Source organism: Entelurus aequoreus, linkage group LG17 (genome assembly GCF_033978785.1).
Source record: "Entelurus aequoreus isolate RoL-2023_Sb linkage group LG17, RoL_Eaeq_v1.1, whole genome shotgun sequence".
Taxonomy (NCBI): Eukaryota; Metazoa; Chordata; class Actinopteri; order Syngnathiformes; family Syngnathidae; genus Entelurus; species Entelurus aequoreus.
This window is the reverse complement of record NC_084747.1, coordinates 7,971,595-7,991,477: the sequence shown is the minus strand read 5'-3', so window position 1 is coordinate 7,991,477 and position 19,883 is coordinate 7,971,595. Positions and strand designations below refer to the sequence as shown.

At 40.7% G+C, this 19,883-nt stretch overlaps 2 protein-coding genes across 2 annotated transcripts in view; both read right to left on the bottom strand.

Annotated features, from left to right (window-relative positions):
* Window positions 1-19,883, bottom strand: part of LOC133632267 (gastrula zinc finger protein XlCGF17.1-like) — a 144,097-nt gene that overhangs the window by 91,140 nt on the left and 33,074 nt on the right. The gene's annotated exons all lie outside the window — the stretch shown is intronic.
* On the bottom strand, window positions 128-18,747 carry LOC133632240 (zinc finger protein OZF-like). Its single transcript, XM_062024562.1, has 2 exons — window positions 17,966-18,747; window positions 128-3,010 (listed from the first exon to the last, which is right to left on the bottom strand). Exons 1-2 carry the CDS (start codon window positions 18,378-18,380, stop codon window positions 1,785-1,787), a joined length of 1,641 nt encoding a protein of 546 aa, XP_061880546.1. The 5' UTR covers window positions 18,381-18,747; the 3' UTR covers window positions 128-1,784.

Genomic DNA, 19,883 nt, shown 5'->3' with positions numbered 1-19,883 from the left:
CAACTTTTAATGTGTATTTTTCACATTAGAACACATTGCATTAGTTTTTACATGATAAATGGGTTATACTTGTATAGCGCTTTTCTACCTTCAAGGTACTCAAAGCGCTTTGACACTATTTCCACATTTACCCATTCACACACACATTCACACACTGATGGAGGGAGCTGCCATGCAAGGCGCTAACCAGCAGCCATCAGGAGCAAAGGGTCTTGCCCAAGGACACAACGGACGTGACTAGGAAGGTAGAAGGTGGGGATTGAACCCCAGTAACCAGCAACACTCTGATTGCTGGCACAGCCACTCTACCAACTTCGCCACACCGTCCCTACATAATACAACATAAATTGTAAACACAATCTCAAATAAATTGCTTGTGCTGCTGAATGGTTTTTTTTAATGACATAATTTGCACCTTGCTGTTTATAATGTGAGCTGTAAACAGCAACATTTCTACAATAATATATCTGAATATTTACATTGCAAACCTTGTATATTATTATGTACACTGCCCAGCCCCTCCTTTTCTCTTATTATATTTCAAATGATCTTGTTCTGTCTTCTTTGGCTAAGGAAACTGTTACTGCTGTTCTTATCACTCGTGAGGGAATCTGGTGTCACACACACAGCAGATCATCACTTTTTAGCTGACTTCTCACATGTGACATCACACTTGTATCATTTAACAATCTTTTGGCACAAAATAAGACAAAAACAACTTTTATCTGTTTTGTGTCCACATGTGTGCCAGCAGTCCTTTCTTAAATTAATAACGTTTGCCATCAATTGAGCATTTAAAAACGTTTTTCTCCTCTCTCTGATCTTGGGCGGAACGATTGTGGAAAATAATTGTGATCACCCCCCCCGAGTATTGCAAATCTTTTTTTAAGGTGTCTTTTCATGTGTTAAAAAACCCCACAAGTCATACATTAGTCTGTATCAGTTTTATTATACATGTATTCTTACTTCTGAATAATACAATTATAAACTTACTAAATGCTTTGACTTGCAGTCTTGTCAGTACACCGCTTTTATTGTGAAGGCCAAACATGTGTTGCCGGTCTTTGAATTTGAGCTCTCACTTGACTGTTATTAAAGTGACTGATGAAATCAGACTGTCTTCCTTTGAGTTAAATAACACTGAACTTTTTTGGGGGGAATTTTGCAATCATTCACAAATCTCATGTGTGAGAAGCACACACGCCTTTCCATATTCTGTGTGCTCTAAATAATCAAAACCCATTAGCATGAGGCAGCTAACAGCGCAGGTAATGGGGAGTCATCTTTTTTTTTTTTTTTAATCTATAAAGCCTTCAAAAAACATCTAAAACCATCAACAATATTGTATATACAATCAGTGACAGGCAAATTCTAAACATGTAATAATATCATGTAATTATTACAGTTTTTGGGTCATTTTAAGCCTTTTCTGTCAGCAAATGACTTCCTGGGTGCATTGATTTCTGAGAGCACATAGCAACTTCACGCTACTTCCATCAACAGCATCAAGAGTGTTCTGTGATTGCTGCAACAAATCATGGCAGACTTTCTGAGCGCAGACGACGACGACTTCTCTCCGATAAAATGTTTTACCACAAACTGAGCAAACAAAACAGTTTTTCTCTGTATGTGTGTTCTCATGTGATTAGACCAGTGATTGTCAAACTGTGTACATGTACCACTAGTACACCAAATATTTACTTTATTAGGTGATTAGTGTTTTATTTTCCCATACTTAAATACAATGTTACCATTCAAACTGTGCGTAATATTACATCGGCCAACTAGATGTGTTTTCTACGGTGTGTTTTCAGGTGAGCAAGCAAATATCTCCTTTGAGTATAGCTTCGGCCACAAAACGAACAGTTGAATAGACTTTCTTCCGTATGTTTCATTTCGTGTCGACTCAAGCAGTGTCTGTTAGAAAAGCTTTTACTGCAAAATGAGCAACTTAATGGTCTTTCTCCAGTGTGCGTTCTCAAGTGGTCGGTCAAATTGCCCTTTTGAGAAAAGCTTTTACAACAAACCGGACAAGTAAATATCTTCTCTCCTGTGTGGGTTCTCATGTGTACAGTCAAATTGCTTTTGACAGAAAAGCCTTTACCGCAAACGGAACAATCAAATGGTCTTTCTCCTGTATGCGTTTTCATGTGTTGAATTAAGCTGTTCTTGTACGGAAAGTTTTGCCCACAAACTGAACAATCGAAAGGTCTTTCTCCCGTGTGTCTTCTCATGTGTTGAGTCAAACTGTTCTTGTGAGAAAAGTTTTGCCCACAAACTGAACAATTGAATGTTTTTTCCCCTGTGTGTGTTCTCATGTGGTGAGACAAACTGCCATTATAAATAAAGCTTTTGCAACAAACTGGACATTGGAATGGTTTTTCTCCCGTGTGCGTTCCCATGTGTTGAGTCAAGCTGTTCTTTTGAAAAAAGCTTTTATCACAAACTGAACAGTGAAATTTTTTCTCTCTCGTGTGTGTTTTCATGTGGTGAGTCAAACTGCCATTATAAGAAAAGCTTTTGCAACAAACTGTACATTGGAATGGTTTTTCTCCTGTGTGTTTTCTCATGTGTTCAGTCAAACGGCTCTTTGTAGTACATCTCATACCACAAACTAAACAGCTCAAAATATTTTTACACGTCTTCTTTTTAGAGCTTTCAGAGTGTTTGTTGTCAGTGTGAGTCCTCATATCACCTTCACAGTCTGTATCGCTGCTCAAAGTTACATCAACCTCGTCTTTAGCCTCGCTATCTGATAGTGGAGCTAAGAGGTGGTCGGATTGTGGTTTCTCTTCATCATCTTCAGTCTTCACAGAGAGAAGAGGCGGTGGCAACTTGGTGAGGTCAACCTCCTCCTGCTCTAGAAGACACTCTTCATCCTGAGTGATGCAGAGTTCCTCCTCTTCCTCTTTAAAGTGGGGGGGCTGTGAAGCGTCCGGCTTCAAAGTAGAGCTCCCCCCCTGCAGCTGAGGCGGATGTTTTTCAGGATGACCAATCAGCTGCTCGACGTCTGAAGGAACACAAATAGGTTCATTGTGTTACATGACGTTACTCACTGACTGCTGGAGCTCATGTTGTGGTGCGTGCGGCAATCCCGCCCTCAATGCCGCCTCGCAGGCAAACACAGAATGTCTTTGTGATTGAACTATATATAACTTACCTACTAATTTAATCAGGATAACAACTAATTTGTAAATATCGCTTTTGACCTCCCTCCCTCCCTCAACACCTGGAGTCAAACTTTTACTTGCATGCAGAACGGCCCCAGTCTATGAACATTACATCATCACACCCAAGACAATGGGCACATACACACCCCCACCCCACGCCTTCACCACCGCTTGTTTCCCCTTGGGGTGATGGACCGCTTGCAGCGCTTCATAGCAGCAGTCGCCCTCCAGGGCCCCAACTCCCCGCCCCTCTGTTGCGAGTTGTCGTGATTAAATGTAACGTGTTTATGTGTGCATGGCATGGAGGTTTTTTTCCCACTCCAGACTAGGCCCCCTTAGGAGCCCAGTCTAGATTGTATTTTTTACTCATCTTCTTCCCCAGCGTTTGACCTTTTTCCCACCTTTTACGGGGCGCCTCGTGGCGACCCATCAGCGTTCCTGTTCTGTAACCCTGTACACTGTTTGTTTGTCTAATCTTGAACGGGTTTGTGCTGAAAACATCGTTTTGTTGTACTTGTGCAATGACAAAGTCCTATCCTATCCTAAATATTTTTATCCAACTCCTCAGATACAACATGCACTTAAAAAACTCTGGAGACATTTTTAGTTTATATCATTTTTGAGCTTGTGAATAAAAACCTTTTGTTCCGGAAAGATAATTCAAGCTGCACTTTAATGTATTTTCGTTAAAAATAAGCTACTGTATTAGGGTATTAAAAAACTCCACACTCTGGGTCATCGCTTGCCGTTTGCCAAACAACTGGTGAGAAGCACGGATGCAGGGTTTTCCCAACAGATTGCATTCGGACACGTGACTTTAGAACGGAAGTAAACAACATGGTGGGCCACCAAACCAATATGGCTACTGTGCAGCAAACAGAGTGCAAAGGGGCCTAGATCTCAACACTAAAAGCAGATACGAGCAAAAAATGCAAACCATGCAATATAATCTATCCCTATACATAGTCAAAATAATGATACTATGATTATATATCATGTATAAAATAACAATTTGCCTAACCGTCGACGATGCATATATTTCATTCAAAAATAATTAAACAAAAATTGTACATACACAGTACAGACCAAAAGTTTGGACAAACCTTCTCATTCAATGGTTTGTTATTTATTTTCATGACTATTTGCATTGTAGATTGTCACTGAAGGCATCAAAACTATGAGTGAACACATGTGGAGTTATGTACTTAACAAAAAAGGTGAAATAACTGAAAACATGTTTTATATTCTAGTTTCTTCAAAATAGCCACCCTTTGCTCTGATTACTGCTTTGCACACTCTTAAAGGCCTACTGAAATGATTTTTTTTTACGTAAACGGGAATAGCAGATCCATTCTGTGTGTCATACTTGATCATTTCGCGATATTGCCATATTTTTGCTGAAAGGATTTAGTAGAGAAAATCGACGATAAAGTTCGCAACTTTTGCTCGCTGATAAAAAAAAGCCTTGCCTGTACCGGAAGTAGCGTGACGTCACAGGAGCTAGTATTCCTCACAATTCCCCATTGTTTACAATGGAGCGAGAGAGATTCGGACCGAGAAAGTGATGATTACCCCATTAATTTGAGCGAGGATGAAAGATTCGTAGATGAGGAACGTTACAGTGAAGGACTTGAGAGGCAGTGATGGACGTATCTTTTTTCGCTCTGACCGTAACTTAGGTACAAGCTGGCTCATTGGATTTCACACTCTCCTTTTTTTATTGTGGATCACGGATTTGTATTTTAAACCACCTGGGATACTATATCCTCTTGAAAATGAGAGTCGAGAACGCAAAATGGACATTCAGTGCCTTTTATCGCCACGACAATACATCGGCGAAATGCTTTAGCTACGAGCTAACGTGATAGCATCGTGCTTTAACTGCATATAGAAACAAAAAAATAAAGGATAGAAGGAAGGATAGATAGAAAATCAACAATACTATTAAACCGTGGACATGTAAATACACGGTTAATGCTTTCCAGGCTGGCGAAGGTTAACAATGCTGTGCTAACGACGCCATTGAAGCTAACTTAGCAACTTAGCAACGGGACCTCACAGAGCTATGCTAAAAACATTAGCTCTCCACCTACGCCAGCCAGCCCTCATCTACTCATCACACCCGTGCTCACCTGCGTTCCAGCGATCGGCAGAAGGACGAAGGACTTCACCCGATGCGTTTGGCGGCCCGGAGACGTAGGAAGTCAAGGTGAGGTCGGCGGCTAGCGCGGCTATATCGCGGCTAGCGCTCCAACAAAGTCCTCCTGGTTGTGTTGCTGTAGTCCGCTGCTAATACACCGATCCCACCTACAACTGTCTTCTTTGCAGCCTTCATTGTTCATTAAACAAATTGCAAAAGATGTCCAAAATACTGTGGAATTATGAAATGAAAACAGAGCTTTTTGTATAGGATTCTACGGGTACCATAATTTCCGTTACTCTGACTTCGTCACGCGCATACGTCATCATACCGCGACGTTTCAGCCGGATATTTCCCGGGAAGTTTTAAAAGTCACTTTATAAGTTAACCCGGCCGTATTGGCATGTGTTGCAATGTTAAGATTTCATCATTGATATATAAACTATCAGACTGCGTGGTCGGTAGTAGTAGGTTTCAGTAGGCCTTTAAATGGGTTATACTTGTATAGGGCTTTTCTACCTTCAAGGTACTCAAAGCGCTTTAACAGTATTTCCACATTCACCGATTCACACACACATTCACACACTGATGGCGGGAGCTGCCATGCAAGGCGCTAACCAGCAGCCATCAGGAGCAAGGGTGAAGTGTCTTGCCCAAGGACACAACGGACGTGACTAGGATGGTAGAAGGTGGGGATTGAACCCCAGTAACCAGCAACCCTCCGATTGCTGGCACGGCCACTCTACCAACTTCGCCACGCCGTCCCTTGGCATTCTCTCCATGAGCTTCAAGCACACCAGTGAAGTGAAAACCATTGCAGGTGTCTACCTCTTGAAGCTCATGGAGAGAATGCCAAGAGTGTGCAAAGCAGTAATCAGAGCAAAGGGTGGCTATTTTGAAGAAACTAGAATATAAAACATGTTTTCGGTTACTTCAACTTTTTTTGTTAAGTACGTAACTCCACATGTGTACATTCAAAGTTTTGATGTGACAATCTACAATGTAAATAGTCATGAAGATAAAAAAAAACTGCATTGAATGAGGAGAAGGTGTGTCCAAACTTTTGGGTTGTACTGTGTATTTAAAAACAAATCTGTGTTATTAGTTATTGGTATTAACTTGGGGTGTGACGATTCATCCACTACGTCGATCTATAGTCAACTACATCCATCTGTTATCTAACATCGTTTTAAAAGGCAATCAATCCATTTTATTAATACTAGAAAAAAGAAAACTTGTGATTTAAGAACGGTAGATTTTAAATTAAGTTGAACACTTTTAATGATAAGGACGTTAAACATTACTCAAGTCTGTCTGCCCGTCTGTGCAATCATCACCGCGCAACATCAGTTATCTGAACAGACTGGTGGGTATCTACGGTGGCCGAAAAAGGTCACAACTAGAGATGTCCGATAATATCGGCCGATAAATGCTTTAAAATGTAATATCGGAAATTATCGGTATTGGTTTCAAAAAGTAAAATTCATGACTTTTTAAAACGCCGCTGTACGGAGTGGTACACGGACGTAGGGAGAAGTAAAGAGTGCCAATAAACCTTAAAGGCACTGCCTTTGCGTGCCGGCCCAATCACATAATATCTACGGCTTTTCACACACACAAGTGAATGCAAATCATACTTGGTCAACAGCCATACAGGTCACACTGAGGGTGGCCGTATAAAAAACTTTAACACCGCAGTGTTTCCCACACATTCATTTATTTGTGGCGGCCCGCCACGAAAGAATTACGTCCGCCACAAATTAAAAAAAATATATATATATTTTTTTTTGTCCTGTCCAGCTTCTCAGGAAAATCATATAGTTGATGTAGATGCCCATATAGGCTGTTCAGATTTACTTTACAAAAGAGAAGTGTAGGATACTTCTGTTGTTGCCTTATTTAAATTTGACCACTACTGTTTTCTGTTTATTAGTTACTGACTGTGGCAGGACACCTCTGCCTCTGTTTCACTTTATGTTGCTGGTAAATAATATGGTTGTAGTAGTAGGCTAAAGTTAAATTATTTAGTATGCACTAATTAAAGGGGCAGAGCTTTAAGAGACATTTTAGCTTTTATATTTTATAAGATATATTTTTTGTAAGAACCACAATTAATAAATATATTTCAGTGAATAACTTATTGTTCAAATCTGTATATAAATATGTACATAAAGTGTTGTAATTATATTGTAAAATGGATGGATGGATGGATGGATGGACGGACGTTTAAAACAAAACTGTTATTAGTAAGTATACATTTTTTGAGCCTTTTTAGAGAAAATCATATCATTGTAGTAAATTATGCAAATTACTCGATGATGTCATGGTGGCCACGCCCATAGCCACGCCCCCACCGCCACAGGTATCTTGGCAGTTTATGGGAAACACTGCACTGTTACAAATATGCGCCACACTGTGAACCCACACCAAACAAGAATGACAAACACATTTCGGGAGAACATCCGCACCGTAACACAACATAAACACAACAGAACAAATACCCAGAACCCCTTGCAGCACTAACTCTTCCGGGACGCTACAATATACACCCCCCGCTACCGCCTACCTCAACCCCGCCCACCTCAACCTCCTCATGCTCTCTCAGGGAGAGCATGTTCCAAATTCCAAGCTGCTGTTTTGAGGCATGTTAAAAAAAAAAAAGCACTTTGTGACTTCAATAATAAATATGGCAGTGCCATGTTGGCATTTTTTTCCATAAGTTGAGTTGATTTATTTTGGAAAACCTTGTTACATTGTTTAATGCATCCAACGGGGCATCACAACAAAATTAGGCATAATAATGTGTTAATTCCACCACTGTATATATCGGTATCGGTTGATATCGGAATCGGTAATTAAGAGTTGGACAATATCGGAATATCGGCAAAAAAGCCATTATCGGACATCTCTAATTTTAAGTCTCTCACAATCGACAATCCAAAAATATAACACACATGAAATCCTCAAAAAGGACCAAACAAGTGGATGCCAGAGGAGAATTATTGAGTACTTATGAACATTACAGAAGTCAGAAACTATCAGCCATGCACTTTATTACCGAATATACTCGTAAAAGACTTTCCCTGGTATATATGGGCTTCCAAATACACAAATATGGGGATACTCTCAGACCAATTGTTAGCTGTATTACCTCTGTGACATACAATACTGTTAATCTTAGCACCCTTTGGTCAGCAAAACACCACATCATGTCCAAAACTCCATGGACTTTGTAGCAAAGGTCAGAGACCTACAACTGGACAAACATTGTTTGTATTCCACATCACCTCCCTGTTCACCTACATTCCAACCCAGGATGCAGTAGAGAGTAAGGCAACATTTACTACCTGACCCCACCTCACAGCAGTGTTTTTCAACCTTTTTTGAGCCTAGGCACATTTTTTGCGTGGAAAGAATCCGGAGGCACACCACCAGCAGAAATCATTAAAAAACGAAACTCAGTTGACAGTAAAAAGTCCTTGTCGCAATTGTTGGATATGACTTTAAAGCATAGCCAAGCATGCATCAATGTAGCTCTTGTCTCAAAGTAGGTGTACTGTCACCACCTGTCACATCACGCCGTGACTTATTTTGACTTTTTTGCTGTTCTCTTGTGTGTAGTGTTTTAGTTCTTGTCTTGCGCTCCTATTTTGGTGGCTTTTTCTCTTTTTTTTGTATTTTCCTGTCGCAGTTTCATGTCTTCCTTTGAGCGATATTTCCCGCATCTACTTTGTTTTAGGAATCAAGAATATTTCAGTTGTTTTTATCCTTCTTTGTGGGGGACATTGTTGATTGTCATGTCATGTTCGGATGTACTTTGTGAACGCCGTCTTTGCTCCACAGTAAGTCTTTGCTGTCGTCCAGCATTCTGTTTTTGTATACTTACTCAGTTTTAGTTTCGTTCTGCATAGCCTTCCCTAAGCTTCAATGCCTTTTTTTTTAGCGGCACTCACCTTTTGTTTATTTTTGGTTTAAGTATTAGACACCTTTTTTACCTGCACACTGCCTCCCGCTGTTTCCGACATCTACAAAGCAATTAGCTACCAGCTGCCACCTACTGATATGGAAGAGTATTACACGGTTACTCTGCCGAGCTCTAGACAGCACCGACACTCAACAATAACACATCATTTGCAGACTATAATTACTGATTTGCAAAAAATATTTTTAACCCAAATAGGTGAAACTAGGTAATCTCCCACGGCACACCAGACTGGATCTCACGGCACACTAGTGGTTGAAAAACACTGCCTTACAGGATAGATCCACACTAAACCCAGAACAGATTTGTTTTTTGCTGGAACTTTGCATCAATACTGCGTACTTTCAATCCATTGGAAATTTTTACCGACAAACACGATTGTGCCACCTCTGTCTCCAATTGTGGCAAACATTTACATGGAGGACATGGAAAAGAGCTCTTTTAAAGGAACAGTCATTGGTACAGATATTTGTGGATGACTCGTGGGTTAAAATCAGAAACCAAGAAGTGAGCACATGAAGTCAGTGGACAAAAACATCAAGTTCACACGTGAGGATTTCAAAGACAGTAAGTTGCGCCTTTTTTTGGACTCTGATGTCAAATTTTTTGGACTCTGATGTCAAAGTTGGAGATTAGATTAGATAGTACTTTATTGATTCCTTCAGGAGATGATAAATAAATGGGTTATACTTTGTATAGCGCTTTTCTACCTTCAAGGTACTCAAAGCGCTTTGACGGTATTTCCACATTCACCCATTCACACACACATTCACACACTGATGGCGGGAGCTGCCATGCAAGGCGCTAACCAGCACCCATCAGGAGCAAGGGTGAAGTGTCTTGCCCAAGGACACAACGGACGTGACTAGGATGGTAGAAGGTGGGGATTGAACCCCAGTAACCAGCAACCCTCCGATTGCTGACCCGGCCACTCTACCAACCTCGCCACGCCGTCCCCATGACATGAGATAACAGGGGCCTTGTCGGGGTTTACCGAAAACCCACACATACTGATCAATAGGTTGTTTTCATGTGATGTCACATCCGGCTCATTAATTATGCAATGATAGAAATGGTGGTCAAGCGAGCGTCTGTTGTCAAAGCATTCTGGGCGGCTTTTTGCCTTTCTCGAAGAAAAACGCGAAAAGGATAAAAGTTTCTTCAGAGTTCCTCAAGGGGTAATCAAGAAGGGCGATAGTTGTCCAGATTTTCAGAGAAAAGTGGCTCCAAAGGAGCAGAGTCCAAGAATGCACGGCTTTGCAGGGATACCTTCGTCAAAGGTTTACCTTTGATTGATTGATTGAGACTTTTATTAGTAGGTTGCACAGTGAAGTACATATTCCGTACAATTGACCACTAAATGGTAACACCCGAATAAGTTTTTCAACTTGTTTAAGTCGGGGTCCACTTAAATTGATTCATGATACAGATATATACTATCATCATAATACAGTCATCACACAAGATAATCACATTGAATTATTTACATTATTTACAATCAGGGGTGTGGAGGAGGGGGGGATGGGGGGGGGGGGGGGTATGGACATCAAGTAGTGGACATAGAGAGAGAGAGAGAGAGAGAGAGAGAGAGAGAGAGAGAGAGAGAGAGAGAGAGATCAGAAGGCATAAGAAAGAGAAAAAGTATCTGCATTTGATTGTTTACATTTGATTATTAGCAATCCGGGGAGGGTGTTAGTTTAGGGTTGTAGCTGCCTGGAGGTGAACTTTTATTGCGGTTTTGAAGGAGGATAGAGATGCCCTTTCTTTTATACCTGTTGGGAGCGCATTCCACATTGATGTGGCATAGAAAGAGAATGAGTTAAGACCTTTGTTAGTTCGGAATCTGGGTTTAACGTGGTTAGTGGAGCTCCCCCTGGTGTTGTGGTTATGGCGGTCATTTACGTTAAGGAAGTAGTTTGACATGTACTTCGGTATCAGGGAGGTGTAGCGGATTTTATAGACTAGGCTCAGTGCAAGTTGTTTAACTCTGTCCTCCACCTTGAGCCAGCCCACTTTAGAGAAGTGGGTAGGAGTGAGGTGGGATCTGGGGTGGAGGTCTGGAAGTAACCTGACTAGCTTGTTCTGAGATGTTTGGAGTTTAGATTTGAAGGTTTTGGAGGTGCTAGGGTACCAGGAGGTGCATGCATAATCGAAAAAGGGTTGAACGAGAGTTCCCGCCAGAATCCTCAAGGTGCTTTTGTTGACCAGAGAGGAGATTCTGTAGAGAAATCTCGTTCGTTGGTTAACCTTTTTGATTACCTTGGTTGCCATTTTGTCACAGGAAAGGTTAGCCTCTAGAATGGAACCTAGGTAGGTGATATACTTTTAACAATTAGGTTGATATTATTTGCATTTGATCTTGTTCCAGAGTTCTTAAAACACATTTTTGTCAACCACCAACTCAGCGAGTCTAAATAAAAGAACGCAAACGTGAGCAAAACCTGAAAGAGTTAAGCTTTTAATAAAAGCAGGAATCATAAATGAAGCTATCAGCACATACAAATTGTTGAGATCCATAGTTATATTTTGATAAAGGCGGGGAAAACCATGCATACTCGTAAGGACACGTGCAGCAACAACAAGGCAACAAACATGGCCGAAACTTGGTCGCGCAGTTAGTGAGCACTTCTCTTTCTTCTTTCACAACCAGCCAGATCTTCATAGTCTCCGATAATCTTTATGAGTGGGTAACATAATAGGAAAATGAAAAGCAGTGAGTCAAGGCTATCGATTGCTATTTGCGGTTTGTTTACAAGGATGAGTCCTCCGAGAGCAAGACGCCAAGTTAAATCATGAAATGCAACCTTAACCGAACAAAAACAATGCTCGATTTATCCGGGAGAGTCTTGATACCAATTTCCTTTTTTGCTCGTATCTGCTTTTAGAGGAGCGGCATGGATTAGTTGGTAGAGTGACCGCATTGTACTGGTTCGATCCCGCTCTGGCGAGCCTGTGTCGAGGTACCGAACCCCTAACTGCACCTGATGAGTTGTGGTTAGCGCCTTGCATGGCAGCTTATGCCAGCAGTATTCCATTATTTTGTTGTTCTTTAAAGGGAACTGCAATTTTTAGGGAATTTTGCTTATCGTCCACAATCATTTTAATTTTCCTGAGGGAACTCTCCTGAAGGAATCAATAAAGTACTATCTATCCATCATGAAAGACATAACGACGGATGTACTTTTTCGTCAATAAAAGTCCGCTTACAATGGAGCCAATTGTCAGAATAATTGTATCTAAGTTATCACAAAAATTTGTGTTGCCATGCGTTCCCGGCGAGAGGAAAAAAGCTGTCTTTGATCTTACCACGCAAAAGGCTTGTAAAACTCCGCTTTGTATGATGGGAAGCGACATGAAGGTGTCGGTTTCTTTGATCTAATGTGATCCACAGGAAGATCTTGTCTTGACCCGAGATCTACAAAGCGGAGAGGAAGCAGGACCAGACTCAAGCTCCAGGCATCTTTTCTTTGAACTGTTTTGTGACCAAGGGTGACAGCTGTTTACGACCCCCTCCCCTTAGAAACAGCTGTTGCCATGTAATCAGGGAAAGTCCAAATAAAAGAGGAGGCGTGCAATCCTTTTGTCAGAGCGTGGGACAACACTGTACAAGGGTACAGGTCTACGCGTTTCTCAACATTGAGCTAAATTGAATCCTGTCTCTGTTTAATTCCTTGCTTCTTGTCTGTTTAATAGATGTCATCGGTGTTTGAACCTGACACCAATGGGAGGTCCTCTATCATGCCCATAAAACCCAATTAATAACCATCCAAAAACCGACAAATATACTCCATATATATTTCGCGACTTGAATACTACCCAAGTATTAGTGATACTATTATTATTATGAGCGCTAACGCAGACAAACTATTTATAGCAGCGCCGTGACCACTAACTTGTGTGGCTCTGTTGACATCATTGGCTGGTGAGCTGCTTCCTCGCCTCTGTGCTTGTGAAAGTTTATTCTAGATCATAAATCCCGCCTCTCACCTTGATAGTAGAAGAATGAGGATGTAATCCGACATGTTGGTACACTTTACAATTTAGACCCGGAAATGGCGACAACACAAAAAAGACGCTTGGTCCCACTCCTCTTTTCTTGAGTCGTGAGTCATTTGGGACTATAACAACATTCTACCAGTCAGCATCCTAATGACAGCAGAGCGTGTACAGTAAGTGATGTTTTATTATGTTTGTTGGCTCTCGTGAAGTCTGCAGTGAGTGATAATCAGTGATGTTGTTGAAGAAAAAAGCAAACGCCGTGATGCGTTTTTGAAATAAATTTACTACGTATGCTTAAAATGAGCAAAGATTTTCAGATGAATCGCGATACTTATTTGTATCTAAAATCTGTTTTTTTAAATGTATATATATATATATATATATATATATGTATATATATATATATATATATATATATATATATATATATATTATTATTTTTTTTTTTTTTTTTCATTATATTATTTTTTTAATTTATTTATATATTTTTCAATCTGTCCTGTTTAGCCACTCAGGCAAATCATATTGTTGATATATATTTCCATATCTGCTGTACAGATTTACTTTATAAAAGAGAAGTGTTGGATACTTCTCTTGTTGCCTTATTTGTGTTTTGTTTTGTTAAATGTTGGGGAAGCATTTTATTAAACAAAAAACGTTTTCTTTTAAGTAATATATACATTTACCAGAGCTGTTGATCTACTTATGGAGGATTGTATTTAATCACAGACGTGGCACCCAAATGTTATTTAAAATGTATAGATTTTGAATCAAGAATCAATTCTGAATTGAATCGTTACCCCCACTAATCGGATTGAATCGTGTGGTGCCCAAAGATTCACAGCCCAATATAGCATTACTTATATAACAAAATCCTCTATTTAAAACCCTAATAGAGGTGTTTTGGATGTTTTTAAGTATTTTTAGGCACAATAAAGCGACTCCCTCGAGTCCATTCTAAACTGACTTTTGCTCATATTTAATTACAAGTTAGAATGCATGAAAAAATAAAAATATATGTGTTCTTGTCTTACATAAGGATTGTGAATGATAGGCAAAAATCCAAAGAAAGTGCAGTTCCCCCTTAATGTGCAAAGACAAATAAAAGCCTATTATTTTGAGGTAAGATCTCGACTCCTTGCGTACTCAGATAGTTTGCACGCTGTTTGCTGCAGAGTCGCCATGTTGGTTTGGTTGACCACCACTTCTTCGTTTACATCCGTTCAAAAGTCACGTGTCTGAATACAAGCTATACCTACTTTTGACTCACGCCACCCATTGCAACACAAATTGGGTGTTATCAGAACCCTACAACACAGAGCTGATAACGTTCCTACCAGTCCACGGGCCAAAGCGAAAGAGCATAAGCATTTGAGGGAAGCCCTCAAAATCTGTGCTTACCCCAGCTGGTCGTTTGTGAGAATTACTTCCACTTCTGGAAGGAACAAGAACAAAGTGAATGAGGAAGAAAAAGGTGACAAATGCAAAACCATGGCCATTCCGTATGTATCAGGTCTATCTGAGAAACTCAGAATATTTTTTAAGCAACACAACATCCCAGTACACTTCAAACCAGGCAACACCCTAAGATAGAGACAGTGGATCGTAAAGACCGGACACCCCACGCCCACAATTTGGTGTATGCTCTCCAGTGTAATTATGAATGCACCGATTCATAAATTGGGGTAAAAACAACCACTAAACCGACACATGGCACAGTATAGACGTGAAAACTCTTCAGCAAAAACCTGCACTTCAAGGAGAAACAGCAGTTCTTTAGAAAGACAAAAACGTACGGATTCTGGACAGGGAGGACGGATGGTTCGAAAGGGGAGTGAGTGAAGTCGTGTACGTCAAGGTAGAAAAGCCACCAGTGAACAGTACGACACCTCCTATCTCCCACATACAACACTGTCCTTTCAACCAAAGAGTCTGCAATTTATCCTTCCACAAATAGAAGGTCACCGATGCTTCTTGTGTGCCATCTTTTTCAACTGAATTGAATGCTAATGTGGGTGACTCCGACTGATCTTGGGTTGGTAGTGGTCTATCCACAGCAATCGTTTTGCCACACAATATACCTCCACGCTAACAAGGGGAAATTCCACTTTCCGGACTACGTTGGCATTGACAGAAGGGTTGGTATTTTGCATCTCAACATTTATTTCTTTTCGCAACAATAGGGCGGAACCATCCTTGTGTCGGAGTATAAACAGTCGGGTTTTGGCACCAGCTACTAAACTTTATCTGACCAATCCAAGTCTATGAGCATGAACTCTTGTAAAAAGAGCTCAGCAGCGCATGCACTTTTTGCGTCGGATGAAAAGAGCACAGCTCCCTCCCCCCATTCTCAGCACATTCTACAGAGGCACTGGAGCCTGCAGTGCCTCAGACTGGAAGTCTCTCCAGAGAGTGGTGAGGACGGCGGAAAAGATCATCAGGACTCCTCTTCCTCCTATTCAGGAGATGGCAAAAAGCCGCTGCCTGAACAGGGCTCAGAAAATCTGCAGAGACTCCTCCCACCCCCACCAAGGACTGTTTTCACTGCTGGACTCCAGAAAGAGGTTCCGCAGCCTCCGTAGCAGAACCTCCAGGTTCTGTAACAGCTTCTTCCCTCAGGCCGTAAAGACTCTTGAACGAATTAAAATTATCCCCTCAATTCCCCCCCAAAATGGATTAACTCGCTGGAATATAAAAACAATATAACAAACATCCATAAACCTGGATGCATATGCAAAAGTGCAATTTATTTATCTGTACAGTAATCTATTTATTTATATCTGCACCTTATTGCTCTTTTATCCTCCACTACCATGAGCTAATGCAACGAAATGTCGTTCTTATCTGTACTGTAAAGTTCAAATTTGAATGACAATAAAAGGAAGTCTAAGTCTCTAACTGATGAAGCCTACTTGGATGAGAGGCGAAACGTTTTCTAAGACAAACCAAACCAAATCGATTGAACGCCCTGAGAATACAAACTCTGGAGCCATCTCCCTCTCCATGTGAGACAGGCCCCTTCTTTTGGCTACTTTTAAGACCCTTTCTAAAACCCATTTTTATTCACTGGCTTTTAAACCAGCATGAGACTTGAAACTGTTTTTAACTTTTTTAACTGTTTTTTATCTAACAAATTGTTCTTAGGATAATTTGTGTGCTTTTTCAATGTATATTTTACTTCTGTTTTAAAAATGTTATTTTTTTAGTTTGTCCTTTGCCTCTATTTCTTGGTGGTGCCCAGCCCTTTGTTCTTCAACTGTGGTTGTTTTTAAAGGGCTTTATAAATAAAGTTGGTATGGTACAATGACCAGGGTGAATGAAAATATTCCTTAGACACAACTCAAAAATATAATACGCTTTGTAAAAACAGATATAACAAAATGTCTACTTATTTAATTTTGCTTGGGAACTATCATTTAAATCAGTGGTCCCCAACCTTTTTGTAACTGCGGACTGGTCGACGCTTGAAAACTTGTCCCACGGACCAAGGGGGGTTTTGTCATAAAAAAAATACAATCATGTGTGCTCACGGACTGTATCCCTGCAGACTGTATTGATATCCATCCATCCATCCATTTTCTACCGCTTATTCCCTTCGGGGTCGCGGGGGGCGCTGGAGCCTATCTCAGCTACAATCGGGCGGAAGGCGGGGTACACCCTGGACAAGTCGCCACCTCATCGCAGGGCCAACAGAAATAGACAGACAACATTCACACTCACATTCACACACTAGGGCCAATTTAGTGTTGCCAATCAACCTATCCCCATATATTGATATAAAATGTAGGAACCAGAAATATTAATAACAGAAAGAAACAACCCTTTTCTGCGAATGAGTGTGAATGAGTGTAAATGGGGGAGGGAGGTTTTTTTGGTTGGTGCACTAATTGTAAGTTTATCTTGTGTTTTTTATGTTGATTTAATAAAAAAATAAAAATATATATATGTTAGAATAATTATCTATATATTATCACACTAACTTTAGTATGCTTAAAGTCCGTTGCTTTAGTTACTTAGCTATTGTGCTCAAGTTGGACTTTTTCTAATGTGTGCAAAGACAAATACTTCTCGTCTGAGGGGTGGCTTCAGCCGTAGATGTTATCTTTGTTTTAGCCCGCTAACAGCCAAGGACTTCAACGACGTCAACGTAGATAAGATGACAGCATGCAGCCGAAGCAGAGACTTCAAGGACATCAACGAAGATAAGATTCCAACACACAGACGAAGCGGGGACAAGGCAAAATCACAAGGCTACCAGAACATTCCGTCACGTATTGTGCGTCCTGGACCTGCTTTGCATAATAAATGTGACCACTCCTTTTAGAGGCGGCCTTAGTATTGTTGACTGTGGAACTCTGAATAAAAAGAGGGACGCAAGAGCTGGAGCTTAGAGCGTAGGGCGAGACTGTGACTAAGTTCTAAACTCTGTCTCTGATTGATTCCTTGCTTCTTGTCTGATTAATAGATGTCGTCAGTGTTTGAACCTGACAATATATATATATTTTTAAATGTATTTCTTGTGCGGCCCGGTACCAATCAATCCACGGACCGGTTCCGGGCCGGGCCGCGGCCCGGTGGTTGGGGACCACTGATTTAAATTACGAGCTGTGACACTTCTGGGTAATTTCCCAACCAAATGTTGACAATAATCATAACATTTTTCTTCTTTATTACCTCCAATCCTCTGCACGTTGATGTAGACATGTGGTCCAGTCTTCTCTTCGCACACTGCACATCTCTTACTCTTCCCCAACATCTCTTCTTTCAAATCATTATTTTCTTTACACAAGCGCTTGTTTTGCTCTTCCACTTTCTTCATTTGACTTTTGCATTCTTTCATCTCCTCTGATGTGAACTCCACTGCCTTCTTCAAGCTAACAATCATGGCGGCTCTTTCTTTACATTCTTCAACAAAGTCGGCTAATCGCTCACCGACGCTCTTTTCAAGGCTTATAACAGCCTCCAAAATGACTTCAACTCGCTCATCTTCATGTGCAGTTTTGGTGTTTATCTCCGTTGGTGGCGCTGATTCTCTTTCATGTTCTCTTTTAGCGGACGTCGCCATCTTAGCATAGCAGTAGTCGTCCATCTTCTATCACGTCTTCAATCTTCACTTCAGGTAATAATTCGTCGCTCCAAACTCAAGTTTTGTGTCCCAGGCGTAAGAAAATGTGAACATTTAAGAATATATCTCGCTGCTACGTCGTAAATTAAAAAAAAACTTTTTCGGTCAGCTCCAGCCGTTCAGTCCGCCATCTTGGTGTTTGAGCTGCAAGATCCGTCTGCGCATGCGTTAAGGACAAACACTTCCAGTCTCAAACTCCTCCGATGTTGACAACTATTCGTTTTGTAATGTTTTTTTTTTTTTTGCCCTGCATGTTTTCTTAGCAGAAATGTGACAATTGTATTGTACCAGTGTGTTCTATTTTACCAGCGTATTTGGAGGGTTGCAATGCATGATGGGAAAGTAATCTTCAGGTCTGGTCGAGTGCCTCGAAGCAAAGTGAACGTTCGTCACTTGTCGTCGTGTCTTTAGCCTTCATACGCTTCATAAAGCAATGCCTGCAAGTAAATACGTTGTTTTAAAGTTAAAGTGACAAGACTGTATGACTTTTAAGTTTCTCGTGATCGTTTGTGACTTGTTAACTGTTTCTACGGTGAGCGTATTAATGTGCGTTTGTCGCCATCTAGTGTTTTGTTTTGGGACATTTATCTGCCTGTTTTTCACAGATTCTGTTATAACGTCTGTTATAAATTCCCTTTGTCAGTGATTAAGATTAAGAGAAAGTTCCCTATTTAATATGATAATTGTTGAATATAATTTACTATATCATTGTTGACGCAAACAAGTTATTAATGTAGTCATGCACCTTTAACTTTAAGTTGAGTCTGTTTTGAGTCAGGCAGTTTACCGGGCAGCTATATTTACTTCTCGGGATCCTTCAGGCAGTGTGTTGAACAATGTGTATGTGAGAGTGTGCTTAGCTGCTGCTGCTACAAAGTTTATATAAAGAAGAAGTTGAAACGTAAAAGGGTGTCCTTATTCCCTAACCGGAGTACGCTCACGGGTGAAGAGTCCCAGCACAACAACAACAACATCAGTTTATCCATATAGTTCTTTAATAACGTCATTAGAATATCCATCCATCCATTTTCTACCGCTTGTCCCTTTTTGGGGTGGCGGGGGGTGCTGGATAGAATAGTTTTAATGTCATTATTACAGTGAACAGGTTCAAACAACTTGCACTGAGCCTGATCTATAAAATCCGCTACACCTCCCTGATACTGAAGTACATGTCAAACTACCGTATTTCCTTGAATTGCCGCATGGAATATAGTATTAGCCTGCCTAGAATTACAGCCGGGTCAAACTCGTTTCGCAAAATAATTAGCGCATTTTTGGCACTTCCGCCGGGTCAAATATGAGTCATTAAATGACTTCCGCCTCCTGGTGGTAGAGAGCGCTAGTGATCCTTCTTGCGACTGCTATACTGCAGAAGACCGGTGCTGCAGAAGAAGACAACATGCAGCAAGAGTGAGCAGCCATTGTTTGCTTGCACTTTTACCATGGAGGATTACATATCTAAAATAA

Excerpts from the sequence above, each read along its gene's own strand:
- LOC133632240 (XM_062024562.1), bottom strand. The coding sequence starts at position 18,380 with ATGGACGACTACTGCTATGCTAAGATGGCGACGTCCGCTAAAAGAGAA. Across the intron at positions 3,011-17,965 it reads CAACGTGCAGAGGATTGGAG|ACGTCGAGCAGCTGATTGGT; the intron begins GTAATAAAGAAG and ends GTGTTCCTTCAG.